The sequence below is a fragment of the Ammodytes marinus genome (genome assembly GCF_949987685.1).
Source record: "Ammodytes marinus genome assembly, chromosome: 1".
Taxonomy (NCBI): Eukaryota; Metazoa; Chordata; class Actinopteri; order Uranoscopiformes; family Ammodytidae; genus Ammodytes; species Ammodytes marinus.
Window position 1 is genome coordinate 15,414,550 of NC_137230.1, and position 27,985 is coordinate 15,442,534.

Consider the following 27,985-nt stretch of genomic DNA (forward strand, 5'->3'; position numbering starts at 1 on the left):
CAGTTTGAAAATGTATCCAGATCCAAAATAATATTTCTGTTTCCACTACATGCAATTGATTCTGGATCTACATAGTGTGGCTGGTGACAACTCTCTGCATATCATACATCCTTCTAATAAAGATTCAACCCCATTCATTGTTTCAGCTGTTCATTTCCTTAATAAACGATTTTTCATATCACAACTGTGGCCTATGGTACACATTTTGCATTGAGCAGAGTGTGCATTGTATACAAATACACTGTGAAACGTATTAATAAACCAAAAACTAAAAATGTAACCATAACATTTTTCCATAAGATAAAATAAGAAATGTGTTTTTGTTGTCGATCCTTAAGTGATCCCTTGTGTGAGAGAGTTGTCATAGGCTGCTGCGTAAAAAAAACAGCCTTTCTCGTGGAGAAGCTATCATCTGTGCTGCTAATGGATATGATAAACACTTTTCTGAACTTGTCAACTCAGCAGAAACCAGAGGAAATGCTTGAGTGCAATACTTTGACGGGGGAGGAAACCGATCAAGTTACAGCCATAGACAGGTCATGTATAGAGTCCAGATATTAAGAATATGAGCTTCAGTTCAAGATGTATCAGCTATAGACACTGGTGTGCAATAGGTTGAGAATATGTCATTGACCATGATTACCGAGATTAATTACAACGCCCAGCTTACATCCAAAGAGAAAGAAAAACGTAATTGCCTGTTTACTTCAATCAAATAGAGTCAGACATATAGAACTACTACTTGTATTTAACATTGTCTGACTAACATAACTTTTACATCTTAATGATCTGTTATCAGTGATCAGTGCACCATCCACTGCCACATGTCTATTTAGTTATTTTTCAGTGAAAGCTATGTAATTAAATTAGTTATTATTATTGCAGTTACAATCCACCTTGCATTCACATGTGAAACTCGCCAATTAACATGATGCCAGTGGGCGTTTTGAACTTTCACTATGTGATGCTGTGCAGCTCATCCTAAAATACAAAAGGTCAAAAACACAAAAGTCAGTTTTAAGAGTGCTCTGAGTGTTACAGCATGGCAACAGTGGAGAGAGTATGCTGAGCTGACAGTGGTGACTGTTGGTTTGTGACTTCAGTTTAAAAAACTTATAAAAGCAAAGAAAAAGATTTACATCATTCACACCAACTATCTAATCTTCTAATGGCCCAGTGGACACACACACACGCGCGCGCACACACACACACACACACACACACACACACACACACACACACACACACACACACACACACACACACACACACACACACACACACACACACACACACACACACACACACACACACACACACACACACACACACACACAAGTAAAATATAGCTGAGGTCCTGCTTCTGACAGCAAAGCTGCTCAGACTACTGAATACTTCTTCTGCCTGATAACAGCTTGGCTCGACCCTGCTTGGCAAACGATAGTTTTTTCAAGGACCTTGGCAGAGTTTATCTTAAAGAGGCAAAGCACTTTATGGACCTACACTGTTATCTACAAAGTAGAGTGAGATGCACACTACTACACTATAGCCTTTTGGTGAAAGTTACACTCATACATTGTGCACTTTTCAGAATACAGTGACACATCAACAATAAGCATCACAGAAACACTCCCTTCATAAAAGCATAGGCATAATATCAAAACTATTCTATAACCTCCATATCAAATGAAAAATCACCACCAAAATAGTAATAAATAGGAGCAAACATCTTTTCAGGCTTGGAAAAATTACTTTCTAGTTTACTATTAAACAATTTATCACCATCTGCCTGACACGTGTGTGACTTTAAGGCTCATCTTTCATATCAGAATCTGCAATATTGTTATAACATGAACAATCCATCAACACAGTAAAGCAAAAAGTACTTGCGGAATGTAAAGAGTAATATAGTAAAAAGAAACACACTCCCTTTTCTTGAGATACGAAACATAATCCACACTTTCCACTACAACAGTGCCCCTTGCCTTGGTTATGGGCAACACCTGTATGTCTATGTGATACATTCAGCATCCTGTTACAAATGTTGCTTTAAGTCTGGCTTGAGGATTCAAAGCTGGCATTCCCTGCAATAGCAGCAAGGGATCTGTACTGAAGTTGTGTGAAAACAGTTTTTTCGCATTTGACATTTTACTACGCTCATAGCTCAAACCAAAAAACCCCAAAACTAAATAAAAGCCTAAACCCTCAACAAATATACAGTATGTAAAACATCTTCTCCTAAATACTCAGTCAAACTAGGATTGTTCACTAACCATAATGGGCATGTTTAATGATGTACCAATGCCCAAATAGGGACTTTAAGCAACAACGGTTGAGAGGACGGCTACGGCGGTCGAGTAGAATTTTTAGCATTCGAGAACATATGTCATCACCTCCTATCGCTGTAGTCAGAGCGAGTCAGAGCCGTAGTCCGTCTGTTTACAACGGCAGAACAGGGTTTTGACGTTGTGAGCGCTTCACCAACTGCAGCAAGTAGCCGTTCTAAGAGTTGCTAGGTGATAGTGGAAGCCGTTGGAATCTTTCCCTGACGCCATAGCCGTCGCTAAAACACCGCTGCTTAAAGTCCATAATAAGTCTCCTCTGACACTGAAGTGTACAGAAAAGTAGAGAATAAAACTCAGGGGACTTCAAAGAGGGGAAGAATCCATTCATTTCTGAGCCTGGTTTGCATAACCACAAACAGTAAATCAAGAGTGTGTGACATTGGCAGTTACCTGAGATACAGGTATAACGATGAAAGCGCCCCCGCCGGCACTCTCGGTGACGACTGCCACAAACTTGGAGTTGACGGCACAGAAGTGGTTGTCATGGACGTTCTTGGTGATGGGGATACCGTCGAAGCAGTTCTCTCGGTTGGCCACTTTTCCGTAGACATTTCGAAACTTGGAGCTTCGGTAGGTCGGACGCCATGACATCTGAGGGGAAAAATATATATATATATATAAATAGATAAGTTTAAGTTTTAAGTTTAACATCCTGATAGATTTTTTTGTCCAACTTACAGCACAGGACCCAAATACATTAATTTAATTAATTATGTTCTCCTTTAATACATTCTCAGTGTCTCGTTTCACTCTGCAAAATCAATGCAGAATAACGGCTTTGACCTTGATTCACCATTCAGATGTGTATTGTGTTTTAACTATTTCAATTCTTCATATGACACAACGGCTGCTTTTGTACCATCTGGTGTGTCCAAATGGAGCAAATGGAGAAGCAAGTTTTTACAATGTGCTTATAGCCACAATGAAAGAGCCAAGTTGATAATGTAATATCATCAAAAAAATTGTATTACAGTGTAAGGGAAAGTTATCTTTATCCTTCAAGTATTGTTTTGAACATTACAGCCAGTAAGAATCAGTGAAGCCATTTCAGTCTAACAAACGCACATGTAGGAGGGGCTGTCCCATCTGTGCAGACATGATAACAGTCACACATGCAGTTGCGGGATATCAACCAAATTCGTCTTGGGTGTGAGAATTTTTTGAAGGGTGAAAACTGGGTGAAAATGGTTTTGATACTATTTCATGTTGCTTTAAAACCAGCGATTAATGTGTCAAGAAAGGAAAAAGCAAAAGACATATTTCTCCCAAATAACTTCATCATAAGAAGACAGCTGTATAAACCAAAATGATTCATCTCTGTCATACACAACAGATCACAGTATGTTGTGTTGTTCGTCACTGTATTTTGGCTCAGATGGATCTCGCACAACAGATAAGCAGCATTTGTTTGCAGCCACCAGTGCACATAAAGAAAGAGAAAAGGTTACATTGGACTCAAGATGCTTCTTTTGTTCCTCGCTCGAACCACAAGAATGCATTGTGAGAGCTTTCAATTTGTTGGCATGAGCTGGCTCTGCTTAAGGTCCTTAAAAGTTGACCCAGACACAGGAAATGTGTCCTTGCTAATAAACATGGCTACATTTCGAGGCATTTTTTTCTGAAACCGGATCCGTTTATCAGTGTGAATTCCAATGTGATACTATTGATGGACATTATCAGTTCTTGACAGGAACTGGGAGGAGAGGAGTCAGATCAGTAGCAGCAAAGCCGGATGACATCAGGCAGTCCTCTATTCAGCATTGTTCTCTGGATGTGGAGGGGAACTTGTGGGAGTGGTCCACTACACATGCAAATAGAAACATCCTCAGACCATGCTGATGCCATTGTCTCGGCCCTTGTCCCTTTCCGTCTCAAGCCCAGACTGGAAAAATGGCATCCAGTAGGCAACAATAGCCTGGGCTATCACTTTGCCCTCACTTCAGCACTCTGTACACTGTTAAAGCAGTGTATCGAGACGGTTTTCACAGCATTTTTTATGTGTGTTTTTTTAAAAATTGTACATACAGTACTGAAAAGACTGCTTGATTGTTTAAAAAGTCAAGATAATCAATTGACAATTTTTTTTTAGTTTTTTTTAGATGCACTTCTATTCCATTAAATTTCAGAGGGTGAATAGTGTACACTACGTTTCTCTGACATTCTCTGATCAAAACAAACTTGAAAACCAAAAGACCGATGACTCACTCGACCACATGAATGAAATGTACGCAGGCAAAATACAGTGGTAATGGAGATGTTTCTGTGTTTTCATGTTGTTTATTTATTCCAACAAACAAACAAAACAGCAAAGAAATTGTCTCTCCCTGCTTCCCTTTCATTGGTAAAAACAAATAGACACCCCCAGGTGCATGCTGGTCCTACACCTAATATAACCAGTGCCTTTAGTGCTGTCAGATCAGCTACATATAACATGTGTGAAAGTAGCCATTCTGCAAAACAATTACTTACATTTTGAAACATTAAGTATACATTTTATTGATAAAAACTTTTTTAATAACTTTTGGAAGGTAAGCTATTACTTGTCATGGCATTTTTTTTACGTTGAAATATTGCTACCTTTACTCCTACATACCTTTACTGCTAGCCTCAACATATGCTAGTCTGCTGATATACTTCTAGCAACAACAACAACAACAACAACAACAACAAATTAAATCATAATATAAATATGATTTGATATATATACAGACAAAATAAGACAGAAACTTCACTCTGGGAGTTGTCGATGGATAATAAACAAATGCCTGCCAGTATGAATGTAGCGTGAGCGTATACATATCTCATCCCATTAAAACTCAGATGGACTGCTTTGGAGTCATGTCTGTATGAGCATGAGCAGCATAATGGCAGCTTGTTAGAGAATTAATGTAGAACAGAAGAGCAGAGGAGAGTGGCCTGGAGGGACCATCAGAGGAGAGGGAAAGAGCAGACTTTGAGCCTGCTTTGAGCTGTCTTTACAAGGATGCTCATTCATTGGTCACTGTGGTACGGCACAGAGAGGATGTCTGTGTGTTTGTTTCTTTCTTATCTCACGAGGGTTGGCAGTGCACACACACACACACACACACACACACACACACACACACACACACACACACACACACACACACACACACACACACACACACACACACACACAACAGACACAGACCCAAGGCGTGCAAGTACAAATATGCGGCAACTCAGAGAAGAAGTGACCTTGTATCCATCAATAGAGATCACAAGACTTGTGCGTTGTGAGCATGGTTCCCTCTGGGGGTTTTTTTCCCATAAAATGGCACAACGTGTTTGGATTTAAATACAAACCCTCCTTCATATCCAATATTAGATATCTGGATAACACTCTAATGTTCTCTTAATCACCTCATTGAAAATGCCACCTTACCTTCCCAGTGTCCTAACTGTGACACTACAGTCACAGTGTTGCTGCGGCCCTCTCAGAACTGCAAACATCCACCCTCCCTTCTTCTACTAAAGCGAGTGGCTTAGGATCTCCTCTCTTCCTTCCTTTCCCCTTTCAAATCAAACCAGGCAGGCAGCCCTGTGTCTGCTCTATAGCCTACCTCCCTCCTTCTCTCACATGTTTTTCTCCCCCCTCCCCTTTACAGTAAAGTGGCTCTTCTCCTCCTACTGGTACTGATAGCTGGAGGGCGAGCGCTCCCTCCCTTTCCTCCCCCTCGTACCCTGCTCTCTCTCTCTCTCTCTCATCCTGCCTCTCAGCCTCTGCCACAGTCAGCCAGGCAGCAGCAAGAGAGTAGTGGCCATTCATTTCTCCTTCTTACTACTCTCACCCACCACTTGTTTGGAATCACATGCCATACACTGTCTGATTCCCAGCACCATCACCACCAGCAGTTTTTCACTTACCTATTTTAAACAGCCATCTCTCTGCTCTTTTGCTCTTTTGTACTTTCATTCCGTCACTCCACAGGTATGAAAACTGTCTAATATTTGTGTGAAGACAAACAGGTGGAACCCAGTGAAGGATCATCTGTCTGTATAGCTGTTGACCTTGTTTGCAACTGCATCAGTGCCAAAGGCAAGATGAATCATTTTCAGAATTAATACAATGCAGAAAAGCCTGTCAGAATGATGCTTTATCAAAAGTTGAAACATTTAAAAGACAAGGATTGTACCGGGCTCCTCCATTGATAACGAGCTGTACAATGCTCCAATTTTCTTAAAGACTAACTATTTTGTGTCTGTGTTTTGTACATAGCCATAATCAGAAATGTAATGTTGTGTCTTTGACAATCGTAATGGTATGAAAGTAGGCAGATAAAAAAAAAATTCTAGCATGTAATGATATGTATTTTGCAGTTATTGAATTAAAACCATAATAAAACATTTTCTTTTACATGAAATCTATTATAACATGCGAGGATTTCATGTTGTGTTATGAACTGTAATGACCTAACCCTACCAGTTTTTATGCTCAACAATTAACTTGCCAATACATCTTTACCAACAATGTATGAACTTGTTAAATATTTACTAATATGTACAAGTATTTATAGCACAATGCCATTCAGTGACAGAGTCTGTTTTAGCTTTTTATATTTTGACATTTAATTGAACACTTAGGTGCCATGTTGACTTACAGTAATACATTATTTGACCCACGTATTATAAGCATTGCGTTATCAGTATCTGAATTGTATCAACAAGGTGAAGACAACACTTGAAATAGCTGAAGTTAATTTGAGCATCAGTGTTTGTTCCGATTAAACTACATGACTCCATTAGGAACTATAAATCAATTTTATGAATAAAAAACCATGACCAAACCTCCTTGCCAGGAATAGATGATGTTTTCCCCCCATTGACTCCAGCTCCTAAATCACTGCGTATTCCACACTGGCAAACCCTGAAGTCTCTGCTCCTTTTCCCTACAGAACTGTTTTTGCAATGACCCATGGCCAGCTCGATATACTGACACAGGTGTTATGGGGAAAATTATATCCCCTGATGATCGTCTCTGTGTTTGAAATGTGGGCAGAGCCCTGCAGGTTCACTGTGGAGGAGGATTGCCTTGGCCTCTTGGCTGTATGTGTTTGTGTGTGTCTATGTGGGCTGTAAACTAGTCTTTCTCCTTTATTATGTGCTATGTGTGTTGGTTTACATGCCTGCGTTCATGTCTGACCATGTGTTGTCTGTTTGCGCCGGTATACATTTACTGTAATGTTGATGGCTGCAGGGCAGACCGCTCCAGACAGCAGAGCGTGTTTATTGACTTATTTTACATCTTGCTTCAAGGCACTGCTGACGCTCTGTGAGCACTAAGCCTTTCTCTCTCATCACTTTTTTACCCTCTTTCCGATATACTAAAAGCAGCAAATTTGTAAACTTTACACATTCAGTGGCAGCATACAGACTCATTGTGAAACACATAAGGCCATTCCAACACCATCAAATCAAATCTAATCTAATCAATGGGTTAAACTGATCCGATCTTGTCAATATTGGTGCCAAATAAATAAGTATGGCGATCTGAGCTCACACATTCAATAGATACAAAGGGGAAATCCACAGGACGACTGCATGTCTTGTCAGTCAGACGAAGTGAAATCCTGTCAAGCCCTCGTGTCATGTGCTCTCTTCCTCCTCTCCCTTGGCAGTGACACTGTACAGTCATTTATAAAGACTTCCTGTCTCTGCGAGGAGTAAATATCACCAAAAGCAAAGTATCCGATAGGCTCTGTAGGCCACATTTTCTCTCAGTGTGAAGTGGGATCTGTATTTCTTACTCACACAGGAAGTGTCACAGCTTGGCTGAAAGCGCTGGAATGTTTTTAACACTTCTATGGAAAAGCCGGATGGGACAACTGTACTTATAGAAGGCTATGAAGTTGCACATTATTAGAACAATGCATTGCATTCTACTAACTGCCAGTCAGCATCATTGGTTGATAATCTCCTCCAGCGCATCAATGCTGACTTCAACCCCTCTTCCATACAGATAAGTCACATTTACTGATATGTTAGAAATGTATTTCATTATCAAATATTATTTTGTATGGTCTAAATTTGCAGCAATTATATTATTTTGTTTGTTTTTCTTTGTCAGTGTGTAAAACCATATGGACACAAACAAGGTACAAAAGATACAATTATATTGTAATGACCGAGATAGAGCTCTGCTGAGCTTACATTTGACATATGGAAATCATAAATAACAAAGGATTAAGATGAGGCTATTTAAGTAAGGTCATCAAAGAAAACCAAAGTGCATGTGTGGGTTCTTCTGTAGAAGTAATACACTACTGTAGTGATTTATAAGATTAAGACGTGATGTCATGATGTTGTCTCTTTATAAGCAAGGCATTTAGCAAATTCTCATAGGAAGATAAACATACAGGTTTCCATTAACGTACACTATAAGCACCGACCAAATCTAACCTAAGCCACGAATACAATGCTTACTGAAAGCATCACAAACACACAAAAGGAAAAGAGTAAGGCCCCACCAATGCTGCAGGGAATAACAGCTGTGAGCAAGTGTCAAATGGAATTAAATAAAACAGAGCAGAATAGATTTACCACACCTGCTCCTACAGTTAAATCGGCCCATCTGGATTTGTGTTGGATTTTCCAGATGGCCACTCCAGGAATGTTGGAAAAGGTAATGTTTTATTTGAGCCTGCATTCATTTCAATCAGTTGAAAAGAAAGGTCACAGGAGCTCTTGGAACTCGCCCAGACTTCTTTATCTGCCCCATTAATGTCCATTAGATCAAATCTGGAGTTTCTCAAAAAATAGAAAATACACAAAAACACACAGCCTCAGCTAACAAGCATACGTTAGCATGCTAAACTAAAATTCTGGGCAGCTTGTTATCATGATGATGCTGCTGCTGTATACTTATTATACTGTATATATTTGGAGTAGGATGGTCTACGAAAATATTGCTGCAGCTTGTTTGACATGACACAATGATACAGGCACCTGCTCATTGTTCACTCAAACATCGCCCAGTAGCACTTATAGTGGTGAAAATCTCCAAAAAGTCATGTGTCTGTGTTACCGTTGTATACACTAACAAGACAATGAAACTATTTGAATACATCTTTGTTTATATTTAAGTGACAATGAGCAAAGCAGCAGACACAGTTACTGCTTAATCTGTTTTTGAGCGACAAATGGGAGCCTGTTGAAACAGCAGCCAGTGCTGTATGAGTTTTTTAGCGTGGGTGTTCATGATGATAGGGAATGACTTGCCGATAATGACGGGAGATGCAGAAGCTCGGCTAATGGCAGCTCTCAGGCCTTAAGCTAGCCCCATTAAGCAGCGGTAATGGTGCAAAGAGCACACTGCTCAAGGACAGGAAACACAGGAACCCAGCTGAAGGGCACTTATTAGAGCGCAAGTACATGGAGGAGTGGGTGTCCCGGAATCCATCCATCGCTTCATAGGGTACAAGCAGTTTGTTGACAGCAGTGTTGTCATCCAGCTACTGAGAGACGTTGTGCTATGTGTATGCACTCTTATCCATGTCTATATGCTACTTGTATTACGTTTTCATATGCCACCAACCTGCCAGCTGTCATGCTCTGGACTAATGTGCGTTGTCCCTTTTTAAATAAAGAAATCAGAATCTGCATCTTTGATCTATTCCACTTATTTGGTCAGTCATCGAAAACATAAAAAAGGTCTAAATTAATAATCCCTCCCTTGCCTGCATTTCTTTCCTCCCCCAGGAGCGACTGCCACATGCTTTTTGGAGCATAATGATGCAAGCTGGGCCTCACACCTGAAACGTCAGGGGGGGTTGGGGTGTAGATGGATTGGCGAAGGGAAAAAGTCCAGAGGAAGGACAGAGGAACAAAAGAGGGCAGAAGAGACAGAGAGATAAAGGGAGACTGGCAGCGTCCAAGAGAGAGAGAGGGAGATCAAGGGACTCAAGGTGAAAGAGAGAAGACAAGATAAGAAAAGAATATAATAGAGGAGGAAAGGGCAGGGGCAGATCAACAAAGAGTGATGAAATATTTAAAGACACAAACGGAAAAGCAGAAAGAAGAGAGCTCTTACCAGACCACAGTTTAACTTCCCTCTGTCAGACCAACTGCCTGCTCCACATCACATCAAACACACACACACACACACACACACACACACACACACACACACACACACACACACACACACACACACACAGAGCCAACCAAAACTGTCTGGAGATAAATATTTATATTTTCAGTGTCTACAAAGCCGTTGCGTCAAATTGATTAAAATATCAATGTCCAATAAGCCTTTAAGCTTTCTCTCATTATGAAAACTCCTCTCAGCATTGGCTTTAGCTGACACTTATTTACAGCATCTTCTAGTCTGTAGATGGATAATTATTAACACAATGGGAGATAGGATTATTTTTTAATAAGTTAGCTTTTTATACAGGAAAGAAAAAGCTGCTGTAATCATTTGATGTTGCAGGTTGAAGGGACAACTTCCATACACAGTTGGAGCAAAGGTAAAACCTGAAGATCATTGAAATTGTGTTTTAGGAAAAAAGCTTACCAAGTATTATAGGAGGCAACACTAAAGAGAGTTGATTCACGTCACAGTACACAAATCTCATCAGCTCTGAAATGAAATCCCTCTGGCGGTGGTTCAAATTGAAAAAGCCCAAATATGGCACCGAGCCCAAGACGCATGAAGCAGGAGATGAAGGAGCACTTCCATCAGATTATTAAACTCCATGGCCTCACAGACCCAGCTCTGCAGAATGATAAATAAGTATGTGAGTCATCATTTCAGATCTGCTTAAAACTTCAAGGTGAATGCTGACAGAGCACGTTAATTTCATTTAACCCCAGCACCCATAGACTGGCATCAAAATCACTTGTTTTGAAATACAAACAGTGGCTCTGTCTGATGTCCATGCTTAACACTTTTAGCCTCAGTTTATTTTTCAGAAGATATTTCGAGTATGTTGTGTTGCTGCGCTCTGTGGTATAATTAGGTGTACAAACAAAACAGTTTTACATGGTGTGATCAAAAGGGATTAGTTTCAGCGTACACACAAATCTACAGTATCTTCTGAAGACGCAAAGAGATTATCCTGGTGCCTGTTCTCTTGTCACATGTTATGTAACCTTATGGTTGTCAAAGTGTCAATTGAGAGCTGAAGGGGTGCCTTAACGCCAGGACACACCAGTCCGACTACCCGAAAATGGAGACTGCCGATTCAGGGAGCTCCAGTCTTCCCGTCGCGGCCGAAAAAGTGCAAAGAACACACCAAACCGACTGCTGACTTTCCGTACGCTCTGCGCTTGCGCGGGACGTAATGTCTCCATAACAGCAGGCGGCGCTAATCTGTATTGTGGCCCGAAAAAATACGGAAGCCGGAAATGATGGGACGGCTCTCTAGACCATAAACATAGATAGAAATACGTATTTATATTTATGGACCATAAAGAGCACCATTTTTAGCAAAGAGTGTCGAGCATGGTGTCGAGCAGTCAACAAGGATTGATGCATGTGAGTACTCGCTGAATGAAACAAACAAACAAACACATTAAAACGATGGCTAACTGTTGTTAGCTGTTTGTGCTACCCGCCTCACTTCCGGGCTTCACTGATTCGCTAGCCCTCCACAAATCAAATTGCTCCAACTGAAAGACTGCCCGCCGCCCAAAAGAAGCCCGACGACATCTACGACGACCGATTTCACGGCACACACCAAACAGATTCGTGTCCCCGCCCCTCCCGACTCTACGACGGCGATTATCGGGCCGGTGTGTCCTGGCCTTTAGACAAGCTCATCAATGCAAAAAAACTCTGCAGTGCTGTACACTGATGCATTATCAGCTTTTGTCATGTAACACATTAAGAAAGGTCGCCGTATCAAACAGCACAGGTGTAAATCATAAACATGAATGATGGCTGAATTCCATTTAGCGTCTTCAGCTTTAGTGTCCTGGTATTGTGTATGCAAGGCTGACTGTGACTCTGTCATGGTTTACTGGGACAAGTCCATTTAAAGTTTCTTGTTTGAAAACTCACAATTACAAATCCCAACAGTGTTGCAGCAAACCAAGGGGTTATAACAGGGAACAATCTCTAAAAGCATCAAATCCAACCGTTTATTGATTCAAGGACTTTTCCATCTCTAATATTTGACATACATCGACTGATCTTTACCTGATACAAAGCAGCAGTTTATCTATTGCTCAATGTTTCAGAATTCTCTGAAAAGCTACTTGTTCATCCCGATTAGAATGAGACACAAAGCTTTGAAGTCCAGACCCAATATGCCAGGCAATTCTGCCTTGCTGTGTCAGCAGGCAGCCAGACGAAAAACCCTTTTGGTATCCCTTACTCTTCAATTCATGTATTTGCCCTTCTCCCTCTCTCTCTCTCTCTCTCTCTCTCTCTCTCTCTCTCTCTCTCTCTCTCTCTCTCTCTCTCTCTCCTATGTTCTATCACTATCTATTCGTGTCGCTCCATCTCTCGTAGCATGGATTAGATGGATGGAGAGTGTGAAAAACGTAAACCTAGACAGACAACGTAGCTAAGCCCAGTGCCAGACCGTCTGCCTGGCAAAGGACTTCTCTATTCCAGACAGTGACCATCTGAACCTTGGCAACAAGGAGGTGTGCAGATTTCTGTGTGTGTGTGATACTGCTTAGAAAGACAAAGGAGAATATCATAATAAATTCAAGAAGGTGTGGGAGCAGAAAAAAAATAAATAAAAGAAAGGAATAAATTAAAAAATAACAGCCTAAAGCCTAACTGGTGGTGCAAAGGACCTTCATCAAACAGTAGGAAGCTATTGAAAAATAAGGGACATTACATTTTCTATTGTTAGGGCCTCACCAATGTGATTACAAATGTTAAGTGTGTTCTACATTTTTCAACGACAAATAGGAAACAAATGGGTTTATGTTTTTGTGACCATGAACGTGCTCAGCAAATGTTAGGGCAATTTGATTATGATACAGTATATTGTGTTAACATGTTTGTGTACTTTAAACAACTATTCAGCACTGAAAGGATCCCTGCTCTAGAAAATGTAAATTAATAAATGTCACGGTCTATCTGCTTTCTAGATTTCTATTGTGTACAGGTGGACATTTTGACCTAATGGAGGTGAGAACGAAGTCAGCGAACTAAAAACTTGAGGAATCGTCATTGGGTGTAAGGACACACCGAGTAACAGAAGGTGCAAATGGCGGAAGTAGTGCAAAGCCTTTATAGAGCTGTTTGTCTGATGGTTCTCTGTGATTCTATTAAAGGATAACACCTTTGCCAGCCTTAAAGTGGAGGCTCCAGATGTTTCTGCTTATTCAGAGCAGGGGTCTTGATGAAAGACTTCTTGGGGTTTTCTACTGAAGCAACCAGGTTAAAACCACATCTATAGTAATGGGCCTATGGTGTATTCTACAGGTCAAAAAAGACAGGGATACAAAGGATGCCAGAGTAGATCATGAGTGGATTGCTCTTCACCTCCCTGTGTCAGGCTTTCTTACCCTGTCTCATAAACTAAGGCTACTTTTCCACTGCAGGAACTTTCCCATAGGAACCTTTGGAGGAACATTTAACATTATATATATTTTTCTGCTAGATGCACGTCTCTCTGCTAAAATAAAGAGAAACAATCTTTTGAGTCTCACAATCATGTCATTATGCGCAGATCTTATACACATCAGACACACTGACTTCTGTCAAAACTAGATATTAATTAAATGTATCATAAAATGACGTGCAGAGAAGTTACTTTTACTGCTTTTCTATACGTCATTGGCTTAATCTTCCCAGGACTTCAGGCTCTGGTAGAAACACAGACTACGGGGCGCTCCGGTGGCGTAGTGGATAGAGCGCGTACCATATTGGCTGCAGTTTTCGTTGCAGTGGTCGCGGGTTCAAATCCGACCCGTGGACCTTTACTGCAGGTCATCCCCCCTCTCTCTCTGTCTCCCCATTTCAACTCTGTACTATCTAAAAAAGCTAGTATCTTGAAAATGCCAAAAAATAATCTTAAAAAAAAAGAAACGCAGACAACAACGGGCCACATGACATGAACCTTTAAGTTCCTTGAAGAGAAGTTCCTGGAACTAAAAGTTCTCTGTAAATTTGGTGGAAAAAAATAAAAGAAATACACTTCTGCACATCTTAGATAAGTGTGTCTTCAACTCTGTATGATTCAATCGAGAAAATGAATATAAATGCCTGCTATGCATAAATGCACACACGCATGCATATGCACGCACGCACCCACACACACACACACACACACACACACACACACACACACACACACACACACACACACACACACACACACACACACACAGGCAACAGTAATCGCTTTTGCACCCATGTGTGAGCATGTTAAGACACATTTGAAATGACAGTATTCCCATATGTGGGTGAAGGTTAATGTGTTGTGAATTTGACCTATTTCTCTGTCACAGTCGCCACTCTGTTGATGAGATCACCCTGGGAAAACTAACTGCAAGACTACTAACGCTGCTGTCTTTCTACATATGTGTGCCTACATAGATTTAACATAATTTTTCCCATTGTTAAAGAGGTTTATTGTAGTTTATATAAGAGTATGCAACACATGGCAGGACAGTGTTTGGTCTGCTAGCAATATGTTGGATATCTATTATATGGTCACTCACGCACATATTTCCACTCTGTTGCATTGATCCATTTATTGTCAGCCTGTCGATTGGACTACAGTAGACCTATGTGTCCCAGTTTAAAAGCCAGTTGTAAAATACAGACCTCATTTCAATATTCTCTATGGAGACTAATATTTAATTTGGGCATTTTTTTCCATGAGGATTTTCTTTTTATTGGTACTCCCTGCTGGATTGGCTCACTTCCGGAGTATTATTTTAGCTTACTGCATTATCTGCCTCAGCCTAGTTTCTATGTACCATTTTTTGGTTGATTGTCATTTTGGATGGTCTGAGCCGTAATCTTGTCAACCGGATCAAAACCACTGTAGTCATTAGGTAATCAGTGATTAAATCATAATTCTAGCTGACCTGTATGATACACTGTTGTCATCCCTCTTTGACTGACACTGCTCACTTCTCCCATGCAGGCCCTGTTCCTCCCATCCCTCTGACTTTCTACTGTTCCCATCACCTCACTGCCACACGTCTATCCACACCTGTCATCACTTTCTCTCATCAGTTCAGTTGTCAACTGACCTTCCACACCCACCTCCTCACCTGCTCTTCATTCACCAGTCAGACACTACATTAACCTGGACTCTTCTCTGTGCTCTTTGTCAGTTTCTTGTCTTTTGTCATGGTTTATGTTCATGCCGTTACCGTGCCTGTTTACTGGGCTTACTGTGGACTGTACATCTGGACCTGTCAGCTCATCCAACAACCTTACCTGCCAGTAAGCTCACTTCTTCAATAAAAATACAAATGTATTCAACCAGCTGCCTACTATCTGTGAGTGTGTCCAATAGCAGCTCACTGTGGCACAAAATTCTGGTTGGTTTTACTGGGATTTTACAGTTTTCTACAGAACTGCTGATCCACACAACTTCACACTCTGCACTCTCTGTACTCCCTTGGGCCATCAACAACACCCCCCACCAAGTGTGGAGTAGATTGGATGAATTGTTGGCGAGAAACTCAAAGGACAGACATGCTTACAGTGAAGACTGCTTTTATAGTCAAGGTAAATATTTTCCTAAACTTTTTTTAGCTGCATTCCCTTATGCAAATTATCATCTAAAACACAATTTAATAAAAAGTACTTTATTGGCCATTAGATTTTTTTTTATGTATACGTTAAAGAAATTGTCTAAATATTCTTGTCATATTATTAATTTTGTTGTAGATGAATGGAATGAAACAGACAGACAAACAAACTGCACATTTAGGGTGTATTCACACTGGGAAAGTCCGCTAGTTCACTTGCTTTGGTCCAGACCAAATAGAATTTAGATTTTTTTTGTTTGGCGTGGTCCACTTTCATATTGCCCCTTTTGCAAGTGAACCAGCATTAAGAGGTAAAACCACATGTGATCTGAGGTCATTCATTCATTGGACAGGCATTCTGGGGTGGAGAGAAGCAGGAAGCACGAAGTGGAAACTGCGAAATATATAATTGATATGATATGGGGTTAAAAATAATAAATAAATAAATAGGCCTACATCTAGCCTAAATAAAATAAAAAACATCAAATTATTGTTGTTTCACATGGTTATAATATGTAGGTCAATGGTCAATAATGGTTATTGCCTATGTCAATGTGTGGCTTCATTGTAGCCTACGATGTGAAACATAATATTTACTGTATTTTTGCTTCTGGACGCACGGCTCGCGAGGAATAGGCTCAACCTGACACACAGCTGATTTAGGGCGCACTCACACTAGGGCCGCTGTTCCGTGCCCCAGCTCATTTGCATACTAAAGTCTAGAACGTTTGGCTAGTGTGACCACGCCATCCGTATTCCAGCACAGAACACCCCCTTGGCCACGGCACACTTGGGAGAGGTGTGCCAGGGAGAACGACACAGATGCTAATGAGATGACACGCGCACACGCACAGCAGCAGCAGCAGAGCAGCAGCAGCAGCAGCAGCAGATACGCAACCTGAGCTGGATGACGTAGTCCATGCACAACCCTTCTTCCCCACAACAATTGTAAACAATGGCAGCAAGCGTTTCACGAGTGGGTTCGGGTGCGATCGCGAAGTGGAGAGTTTGTTCGGCGCGGCTCAGCTCCAAACTGACACGGGGATAGTATTGAAGGTCCCGTTAACATGGAAAGCAAAATAAAAACACACACGTCGTACAAGCGTGAACCTGTTGGCACTGTGCGGGAGACACTCCCCTCTCCTTCATCTGATCGCTGAACACATCAGCATGTTTACGCGTCCTGTCTATCAAATGTAATATATTCGCTCGGGGCTCCCGGTCAAACCACAACTAATCTTCCTAACAATGGCAACAACAACACTTTCCCATAATGTGAAGCTGAGGGCGATTTATTAAAAAAGAAAAGGCACAGTGCTTCCTGCAATTGGGTCGGATCAAGTCCGGACAAATTCACACCACAAACGAACTGCAGCAGAGTGCGTTTGGAAGCGCACCGAGACCACCTCTTCAGCTGGGTCTCGGAGCGCTTGTTTGGTCCGCCCTCGAGTGCGATTGCTGTATTCACACCTGCCTGAAAGATGCGCACCGAACGCGGAAGTGCACCTGAGTTCGTTTCAACCGAACTAAACACGGCATGTGTGAATACACCCTTAATCACCCATGTTTTTTTAAGCAAGACTTTCTCACTCTCTCCTTTTTCTCTCTGTTTTTAACATATGTTAAACTCCTGCTTTCTACTTCCTCTTTTTACACGAACCATATACATCAATAAAATGACCTGGCACATCAGAGTAGACCCAGCAAACCCTCTCAGCTGCAGTCAGCAGCACCCACGGTGAAGGAGTAAGGGGCAGGAAGGCAGGAACAGCTGGCTCTCAGCTGGTGAATCCGTCCAGTAAACAACAACACACAGAGATAAAATGCTTACAGTAGGTCTATGTACAACAATGTGGTGTTCACAGGGTTTTCCTCAGCAACGGGATTTTATTTTCATCAAATCCAAAGTGTATGTACTTATTAACAAAAAAAGCCATCAAACTTAAGTTAAAGTTTCCACTTAAAAAATGTCTCAAAACTTTCAAATGAGAAGTTAGCATTTTAACAAAGGTCATTGTGTCAATAAATGTCATAAAACAATGTATCAAAACAATGTTAACGTGTAATGGTGAATAGTAATCACAAGTGTTAATTATTCCACAAGAAGCAGAAAAAAACAGTACGTGTTTGACATAACTGGAGAAGTATGAATACTAATGTCCAGTCATTTCTAAGGGCTCTTTGTTTCTATCCTCTGTTGTTGGACTCGTGCTTTTTGGACAGACAGACAGACGCACTGTGTTTCCATAGTGACAGCAATTGAAATCCAGACAGCTGGAATTAACTCAAAGTATAAGGACCAATTGACATTCATACTCTGTTTCTCAGTTGTGATGAATAATCTCTGGCAAAACTTTGAAGGAAGAATAATACTGTAGTCCTGGAAGGGGCATTCAGATCCTTTACTTAAGTAAAAGTAGCAGCAACACAGTGTGAAGTCTCGCATCTAAAACTGTTTTATGATGTTTTTGGATTAATATTTCTGCTGCATTAATATGTATTTTGCTTTTTACTGCTGTAGATGTTTAAGGCTGCACTAGTTTGTCTTCTTGAAGTATAGGAAAATGTTCTCAACCCATTAAGGATCACTTAATTTGGAACTGCCTACTAACTCCTTTGTTGGTCTGGCGAGGTTGTATGAAGCAAAATGATCCCTATGATCAACATGGCCCTTCTTTTCTCCTGACAGTTCAACAGAGCTGCTCTGCTTATGCCATCCGGCCTAGATCCCAGACCCTCTACGCAGTACACTCTCTTTTACCAAAACTTCCTATGAACACTGCCAACACAGCAACGGTATAACGCAAATCTGAAGGACCCCTGAACTATACTCTTGTCTCTGCAGCACCAATTGCTTTCCTCCTTTCACCTGACGCTTGACCTCTTCAAATTTCAATTGAACGCAAACAAGCCTAGCTTTTAAGACAGATTGGTTTGGCTAAACTAATCTAAAACCAACTGCTGACATCCCAGGCTTTATCTGTGGCTCAGAGCTGACACTTTCACCGTGTAGTGAAGCCTTTATAAGAGGCTTATGTATTTAATGGTTCATGTGATCTCCTCATGGGGTCATCAGTTTGTTTAGAACAGTGAACCACCACTTTATTTACTTTTTTGTTAATTTTGCAGCAGTATTGAATGGTTTGGGGCATAGCATTTTTTAATTATAATATGTTCAATAAAAAGGAGAGAGATTAGTAAAGACATGAAGTGAGAAAGCTATCAAATGAGGAGGGGAAATAGTAAGTATTTAGTGCTGCAGAAACACTATTATCTATATTTACCATCGGTGCCCAGAGGCAAAATACAGAGCTGAATCTGACCTATATGAACTCCAAAGCAGATTTGCGTGTGTGAGAGTGTGAGAGTGCGAGAATGCGTGGGTGGTTGTATCATCCACCATAGCTCTCAATCGTTGCCCCACTCCCCACTCATCGATCTCTTAGTATGTTCAGACATCTCTTCAGCAGTGTCTCAGGCTGTGTAGAGTACAGTTCTAGCAACATGATACGCTCAAGGATGAATTCATAGTTTGCATGTTAAAACGTGCCATGTATCATGTCTATCACCAGCATAAGACATCCCAGAACATCACAACTTACCAAGTGTGAGAAATGAACAAATAACAAAGCATTAGGTGCCGGTACCAATGACAGAATGTACTTAAAAATGTGAGTTGAGAAGGCATAAGCATTTAAGAAGTGAAAATACAGAGTGGAGTATACAACACTGTTATTGTCGGCCTGAGGTGGGATAAAATTACGCAAGAGGATTCCATGACCCTTCATCAAGCCTCTAAAGCAGGCAGCTACTGTTTCTGTGAGAAAACGGACAACCAAGATTCCCACTGCAGTGGCAATGTGATGGCCTGCATAGTTGACATGTATTGACCACTGCACCTTCTCTAGTGCAACTTCAATGATACTCAAAATAAATCTAAATTGCATTCCCTTTCTCAGCGCACTTCACAGAACAGCATAATTCAAACTAGAAAAGCTCTCCTTATTAAGTAACTTCAAATTTGAAAAAGATAGGGGAATATTAAAACACAATTACTAGTTTCTCTTTAGTCAACAGATATAAATAATTCATTACATGTGCTACAAGCCATTCAGTCTGTTTCAATGTGCCAAAGCCAGAGACTTGATGTAGCCTATCCGACAAGAGAGTCTTATGTCATTTTAACTCTGTTGCAATGGCCACAGGAGTTTTATGACCCTCTACATGAGACAGCAACTTGGAAAAAAAGACAGATAGCTTGGAATACAAATGATACCAGACAGCAGCAGCCTTAAGGTATAACCATAATCAGTCTGTAGGTATAACACAGGCTGAAGGCCAGCAGGACGATATCAAAAGAAGACAAGAGACAGGAACAAATGTTATACAGATACGAATAACATTAGTGGAGTGGAGGAGGGAAAAGAGTATGAATAAGAGAAAGGGGCATTACTCGGAGAGAAAGGAGAGGATGGATGGAATGGAGGGAATTCATCTATAAGAGTGATTACTCTTAAAAAGCCGTCCACAAATAATTTCAACTAGAATCAAGTCTTACAGCAGATTCATTTTATATACAGGTCCTTCTCATATAATTAGCATATTGTGATAAAGTTCAATATTTTCTGTAATGTACTGATAAACATTAGACTTTCATATATTTTAGATTCATTACACACAACTGAAGTAGTTCAAGCCTTTTATTGTTTTAATATTGATGATTTTGGCAAAAAAGTAAAGAAAAACAAAAAATCCCTATCTCAGAAAATTTGCATATTTCATCCGACCAATAAAAGAAAAGTGTTTTTAATACAAAACAGTCAACCTTCAAATAATTATGTTCAGTTATGCACTCAATACTTGGTCGGGAATCCTTTCGCAGAAATGACTGCTTCAATGTGGCGTGGCATGGAGGCAATCAGCCTGTGGCACTGCTGAGGTGTTATGGAGGCCCAGGATGCTTTGATAGCGGCCTTAAGCTCATCCACAGTGTTGGGTCTGGTGTCTCTCAACTTCCTCTTCACAATATCCCACAGATTCTCTATGGGGTTCAGGTCAGGAGAGTTGGCAGGCCAATTGAGCACAGTAATACCATGGTCAGTAAACCATTTACCAGTGGTTTTGGCACTGTGAGCAGGTGCCAGGTCTTGTTGAAAAATGAAATCTTCATCTCCATAAAGCTTTTCAGCAGATGGAAGCATGAAGTGCTCCAAAATCTCCTGATAGCTAGCTGCATTGACCCTGCCTTTGATAAAACACAGTGGACCAACACCAGCAGCTGACATGGCACCCCAGACCATCACTGACTGTGGGTACTTGACACTGGACTTCAGGCATTTTGGCATTTCCTTCTCCCCAGTCTTCCTCCAGACTCTGGCACCTTGATTTCCGAATGACATGCAAAATTTGCTTTCATCCGAAAAAAGTACTTTGGACCACTGAGCAACAGTCCAGTGCTGCTTCTCTGTAGCCCAGGTCAGGCGCTTCTGCCGCTGTTTCTGGTTCAAAAGTGGCTTGACCTGGGGAATGCGGCACCTGTAGCCCATTTCCTGCACACGCCTGTGCACGGTGGCTCTGGATGTTTCTACTCCAGACTCAGTCCACTGCTTCCGCAGGTCCCCCAAGGTCTGGAATCGGCCCTTCTCCACAATCCTCCTCAGGGTCCGGTCACCTCTTCTGGTTGTGCAGCGTTTCTGCCACACTTTTTCCTTCCCACAGACTTCCCACTGAGGTGCCTTGATACAGCACTTTGGGAACAGCCTATTCACTCAGAAATTTCTTTCTGTGTCTTACCCTCTTGCTTGAGGGTGTCAATGATGGCCTTCTGGACAGCAGTCAGGTCGGCAGTCTTACCCATGATTGCGGTTTTGAGTAATGAACCAGGCTGGGAGTTTTTAAAAGCCTCAGGAATCTTTTGCAGGTGTTTAGAGTTAATTAGTTGATTCGGATGATTAGGTTATGATATGCTAATTTTTTGAGATAGGAATTTGGGGTTTCAATGAGCTGTATGCTAAAATCATCAGTATTAAAACAACAAAAGACCTGAAATATTTCAGTTGGTGTGCAATGAATCTAAAATATATGAAAGTTCAATTATTATCATTACATTATGGAAAATAATCAACTTTATCACAATATGCTAATTATATGAGAAGGACCTGTATAGTTCATGCCTGAAAAACCTGAAGCTTCCTTTCATTTAAATAATCACCTCAACTTACCTATGCTTAAGTTTGAATACCAAACATGGTAAAAAGTATTTTTTAAAGCCCCTCCATCCCTTACACACAAACATACACACTTGAACATTATAAGGAAAACACCACTCTCTGTTTCAATGCAATTATTGCTAGGCCTCAGGTCCACAAACAGGAAGCACATCCTATGTCCTGACTGCACACACACACACACACACACACACACACACACATACACACACACACACACACACACACACACACACACACACACACACACACACACACACACACACACACACACACACACACACACACACATACTGTATATTCCATGGGATGTGCACCTAATCTCAGCTGGAGGGGAAAAGGGATGCTGTTAATGGTCACTCTCTCCTGCGTCTTTATTTCCTCTGGAGGATGTCCACAAATAATTCCACATGATTCCACCCTCTTTTATTCCAGCGACCTCCCAAAGGGGAATCCAAAAACGAACACTTTTATGCAACAAAAGCCACAACAAAGCCTTCCTCTGCGCACTTTTCGCAATGATTTCAAGCCATACTTTTGTGAGAAAGTCACTTAATATATGAGGGTCTGGATTGTGTGGATGCTTTTCCAGAGGAGGAATGATTCATGCAGGCTATTTAGACTTAGACTTGTTTTTATTGTCATTCAATAAAAGCACCAGTGCACATATTAAACAACATTTTCGTTACCTTGGCTCACGGTGGAGTGGACACATAAAACTATTATTCAATATTCAACTCAAATTCAAATATTCACAGAATATAAAAAGATGGCATGACGTAAAAGAGGTTAAAATACTAAGAGGAGGGGGGGGGGCATAGATGGTTTAATTGTTGTCCATGGGTGCCTAATGGCCAGGGGAAAGAAACTGTCACTGAACCTAGATGTCCTGAAAGTAAAGTTTTTACACACACACACACACACACACACACACACACACACACACACACACAGAGAGAGAGAGAGAGAGAGAGAGAGAGAGAGAGAGAGAGAGAGAGAGAGAGAGAGAGAGAGAGAGACATACACACACACAGACACACATTGAACTGGGTAAGGAAGCTTTCTGACAGGCAATGAGCTCATAACATCTGAATGTCTTCCTGTGGTGAATGCTTTGCTGTGGCTTTCTCACAAGTATTTCCCCCTTTTTCTCTTTTTTCTCTCACACTTCTTGTCAACCCCCACTGCAACACTAATACGCTGTGTTAATTATTTCATCTTATCCATTTAGAGTTAATATAAGAAATTTAAAAAGCTTAATTCTGGATTTAGTATTCTTAATCTGCTAAACTGTTGTGTATTTTCCCTGCTCCAGGAATAGCAGGTTTTGGGTTGCTAGGTAGGCGATTTAGCTCTCAGTTCAATGTGTCTGCCTTTGTAAGAGAGCGTGTGCGTGTAAACATTAAGTTGACAAATGGCCAGTGGTTTAATTCAGACTCAATTAAGATTTATGGTGGGCGAGGTGCCAGAGTAAAGAATTCAGACAGTTTGAGCGTGGAGTGGACGTGCTTGGGTTTGTGTGGGTAAATGTGGACAGCCCTTCAACAGAAAATGTTTATTTTCTTATTTGATTAACCAAAATAAATCACCTATAAAAACTAAACAGTATAGTCACCAAGACTTGTCTGAGCCTCCATATCAGGAAACATATCTTGAATCTTGTTATGCTATGTAACTTTTAACAGCCTTACAGTTAACAGCAGAAGCTGTACCATAAACACACTGAAAATGGCTTTCAGACTTCTTACCAACCACATATGTGTGCCTGACATCAGAGCAGCATGGGCCGCCTTCATAATTGGGGTGTTTGCAGATATGTAATTGCAAACACACTTAACAGAACTGGAACACTACTCTGAATTATATCGTTTTATATATAATTCACAGTCAGCATGTTTAAATGTAAAGCTTTTGCTAAAGAGAGGAAAGTGTGCATGTGCATGTATGTGTGTGTGTGTGTGTGTGTGTGTGTGTGTGTGTGTGTGTGTGTGTGTGTGTGTGTGTGTGTGTGTGTGTGTGTGTGTGTGTGTGTGTGTGTGTGTATGTGTGTGTGTGCGGTATAAATAATACATTTACATTAAACCTTAACATGAGTATGTTAATTAATTAATAAAAAGCCCTTGAAGTTCCTTGACTGGTTAAAACCAGGAGTTCAAATTAAGAGACAATAGCCAAGCCTGGACATTGTATGTATTTATTCAGGGGTGTGTCCTGAAATCTTATTTGAAGGCTAAGTTTTTATTTTGGATAGAATTTCAAATAGGATTAGGGCAAGGTCAGGGGTCTAGCCCAGATGGTCAATGTAAGAGTTGTATGCCAGAAAATGAATACATTCATAAAGGGTCCTCATAAGTATTGACATATACGTTTGTGTGCATCTGCCCTTTGGGAACAGACAATCACCACATGAACTCCCTTTAGTGTTATCTGGCGAGCATTTCTGCTGGTGTCTAAAGGAACAAAAAGGGGACACTCCAAGGGCCAGTCCTCCCCCTCCCCATCTCTGTCCTCCTTCTCCTCCCTCAGTGTCCCTCTGTCCTTCTCCCCACCCCCCTCCCCAACACTGGCACACTGCTCTTTCGCTGTGGTATCCAACCAACAGCAACTGAACCATTTGAGGGGTTGCCGTGCAAATCCCAGCTTTCTAATCAAAGGGGTATTCAAAAGACCAGTCAAAGTGGTCTGAGTAACTTCTTTTATGCCAGCAGCTTGTCGTTATGCTTTATGGCACAGTTGAGTCCATTGCTAAGTGCTCAGAAATTGCTTTGAATATGAAACAGAATTCAGTCCTTCTGTGCCCCCCCCACCCCACCGCCCCCGCCCCCCTCACCCCACCCCACCCCCACATACACACACACACACACACACAGCTTCTATGGCTGGAGGTTGTTTGGCAGACGGGTGGGGGACCTCAGCCTTCCATGGGGGTCAGTTTCTTGAACGGAGAAATCCCGCTGCGATCAGTGTGCCTCTCCCTTAGGCCCGGTAGACTAAGAGCCAAACTAACTAATACTGACAGGAACGTAACCCAGGGCAACAATCAATGCTAAAGCTAGCCTGTGTTGCCCCCTGTATTGCTGGAGGACACTGAAGGGGTCTTTTATTGGGCAAACTGAAGGCTGAGTAGTTTCACTGTATGGGTTTGTTCTTCCTCTTTGTATCTTGTGTAAGAAAGCAGCTGTGAGATGCACAGTTTCATTTAGCTACTTTGAGATGAAGTGAAACAGTCTGGCAGATGCAGACACACACATCCACATGAGTGGAGTGAGCATTAGGCCTAAAGACAGCAGAAAAACAGGTTTGTTCTTTTCCTGATATCACAAGAGCTCTAATTCTCTGCAATGGTTTAATGATGGAAGCTATTCACCCACCTACGCATAATGTGTCTGCCAGCTCACATTTGTGCCCTCTCACCTATGTCCACACACTCTGTGCAACCACTGACATACACAAAATCACCATGCAAATGAGAACACAGCATATAGTAATAATATCCCATGCTTAACCCTGCTAGCTGTGCTGGCAGTTTTCTAATACTCCACTGAGAGCAGCATGCTCCATGCAGCGCTAAGCATCTCACTCAAGAAAAAACACATTAGTTTATGTTTTTTTCAATATTCTACTCAATTTCACGTCACAGCTAAGAAAATATTCAATCAAATTTCAAAATCCTTTTTTATCAGCATGTAACTGTGATAAGACAAGGGTGGCTGTTGTATCTTATATCTCCCTTTCTGTCTGTTTACTTTCTGCCTGTCTGTGATGTAATTTCAAGCAAACGCAAAAATGCTGAAAAGAAGCCTACATTTTTTGCACATTGGAGTACTTCATACTATTAATTTTAATTCATGAAAAGTCCATTGTGTTTGGCGACATCATCCATATAGCAACTCTTCAGCAGTGTTAAAAGTCCTAGTACTGGCTCTGTGACAGCATTTGGCACACATATGGTTGAATCTGCTCAAAAACCTATTACCAGCAATTTAGTGAATGCAAATCATATTAGGATGTTCAATCGGAGGTGATGTGATACTCAGTAGCAAAACATTGGATAAACCTCTGAGACCAAAGAAATGATTGGCAGTAGATTTAAGTGTTGCTCTTAAAAAGCTAAAGAGCATATTGTCCCGTCTCACAGATGACTCATCCCAGAAAGATCACGTATGAAAGCAATTGCCATGGATTTGAACTCAGGCAGCATTGTGTGGGGTTTTGATTTGTTTTCGTTTGTATCACACAGTGTACAAATAGTTGACACTGTCCCATTTATATCTATGTTATCAAGTAAACACACACACAAATGCATTACCCAAATATCTCGATAACATTTCTGGACTGAAAATATCCTAGACCAATAGCCAGTCAACCTGAGCCAGCCAACCCACAATATACAACATTTTCATAGATAGGTAGATAGATTTAATAGAACAATTTTGCTTAGAACCAAAAAAGAAAGTTTCCAAAGTCCCAATTTAGTAGCATCTCTTGAAGTCTAAAAGTGAAGGGTTTACCAGCCCAGGCATCAGCAGTCTGATGTTTCGTATTTCGTTACAAAACACATTACCTGACTTGTAAATGTAAATTATTATAAATCTGATGATTAATCAACACTGTATTTCTATCCTTTGCCCAACTTAAAGTAGCTACGAGGAACTTTTAAATATTTTTGAAACAGTCAAATTTTTCCACTGATGATCATAATTTACATGTAACAGCAAACAAGGCCTTCCGTGCAAAGAACACAAATTTTATATAGTTTTTCGTTAATGCCTTTGTCTCTACACTCACCCAAGAAAATACCTTTAGAACAGCTTGCATCGTCAAAACACCAACACATTTGTCCATAGGCGCAGCTAGAAGTGACACAAACTGAAAGCTCCTCATAGCCACTTTAATATGTTGATGCTCCTAAATTAAATGTTTTACAGAAGCTTAAAACTTAACCAAACGGGAGCATTAAAAAAAGAAGCAAATATACTATTGACTAAGAGGAGATAATCCAATGTGCAATACGGTGCTCGGTGTTTTGTGCCCCCAACGCTGCCTTTAAGGCAAACCTGGTTAAGGTTAGGGTTAGCGTTAAAGAGGACCTATTATACTACTTTTCTGGTCTTAATTTCTTGTTTTACACTGCTATAGAGCAACCTGACACGAATCACATCACAAAAAACTATGTAGATTTTCGGGAAGCTCTTTCTCTTATTTTGGCGATCCAGCACGTCCTGTCAACACTTGAGTGTGTGTGCATCGGCCATCTCCGCTCCCTCCGCCTGTGCTTCGGCAATCTCCGCTCCCCTCCCCCCCCCTCCTGCAAACCCCACTCCGTTGTGATTGGTTACCTTCCTTCCGGAACACTTTCAGTGGCGGGAAGCGCGAGCATGGACCTATAAGTGCGCGAGGCAGACGCGAACAGGGAAGTGACAGCATTACCATACATGGAAACATCCGCGTGGTGACTTCACGAAGTTACATGCGACGTCACGAAGTTACAAAGGGTAGACCGCTTTGAACACGTGACTTCTCGACTGGCTAGAATAGTGTTTAGTGCTCTGCACAGACACCCCAGACGGTCAGCAGGGAATACGTCGAAATGCATGTAAGTCATTATTTGATAATTTAGTATGGTTAAGCATGACTATGAATCATCATAACAACGTTTATAGGTCATAAAAGTCAAAAAGCATCATAGGTCCTCTTTAAGGTTAGGGGATAGGGACT

At 41.1% G+C, this 27,985-nt stretch overlaps 1 protein-coding gene across 2 annotated transcripts in view; it reads right to left on the reverse strand.

The window, feature by feature from the left end:
- coro2ba (coronin, actin binding protein, 2Ba) overlaps positions 1–27,985 on the reverse strand; it is a 42,577-nt gene that overhangs the window by 12,223 nt on the left and 2,369 nt on the right. The window contains exons 1-2 of one of the 2 annotated variants that reach the window (XM_080031137.1): positions 5,752–5,874; positions 2,736–2,936 (exon numbers count right to left, since the gene is read on the reverse strand). In XM_080031137.1, coding sequence (XP_079887263.1) covers positions 2,736–2,936 — 201 coding nt within the window. In that variant the 5' untranslated portion in view covers positions 5,752–5,874. Of the gene's footprint in view, positions 1–2,735; positions 2,937–5,751; positions 5,875–27,985 lie in introns of those variants that run through there. The other variant, XM_080031136.1, reaches the window with a different exon arrangement.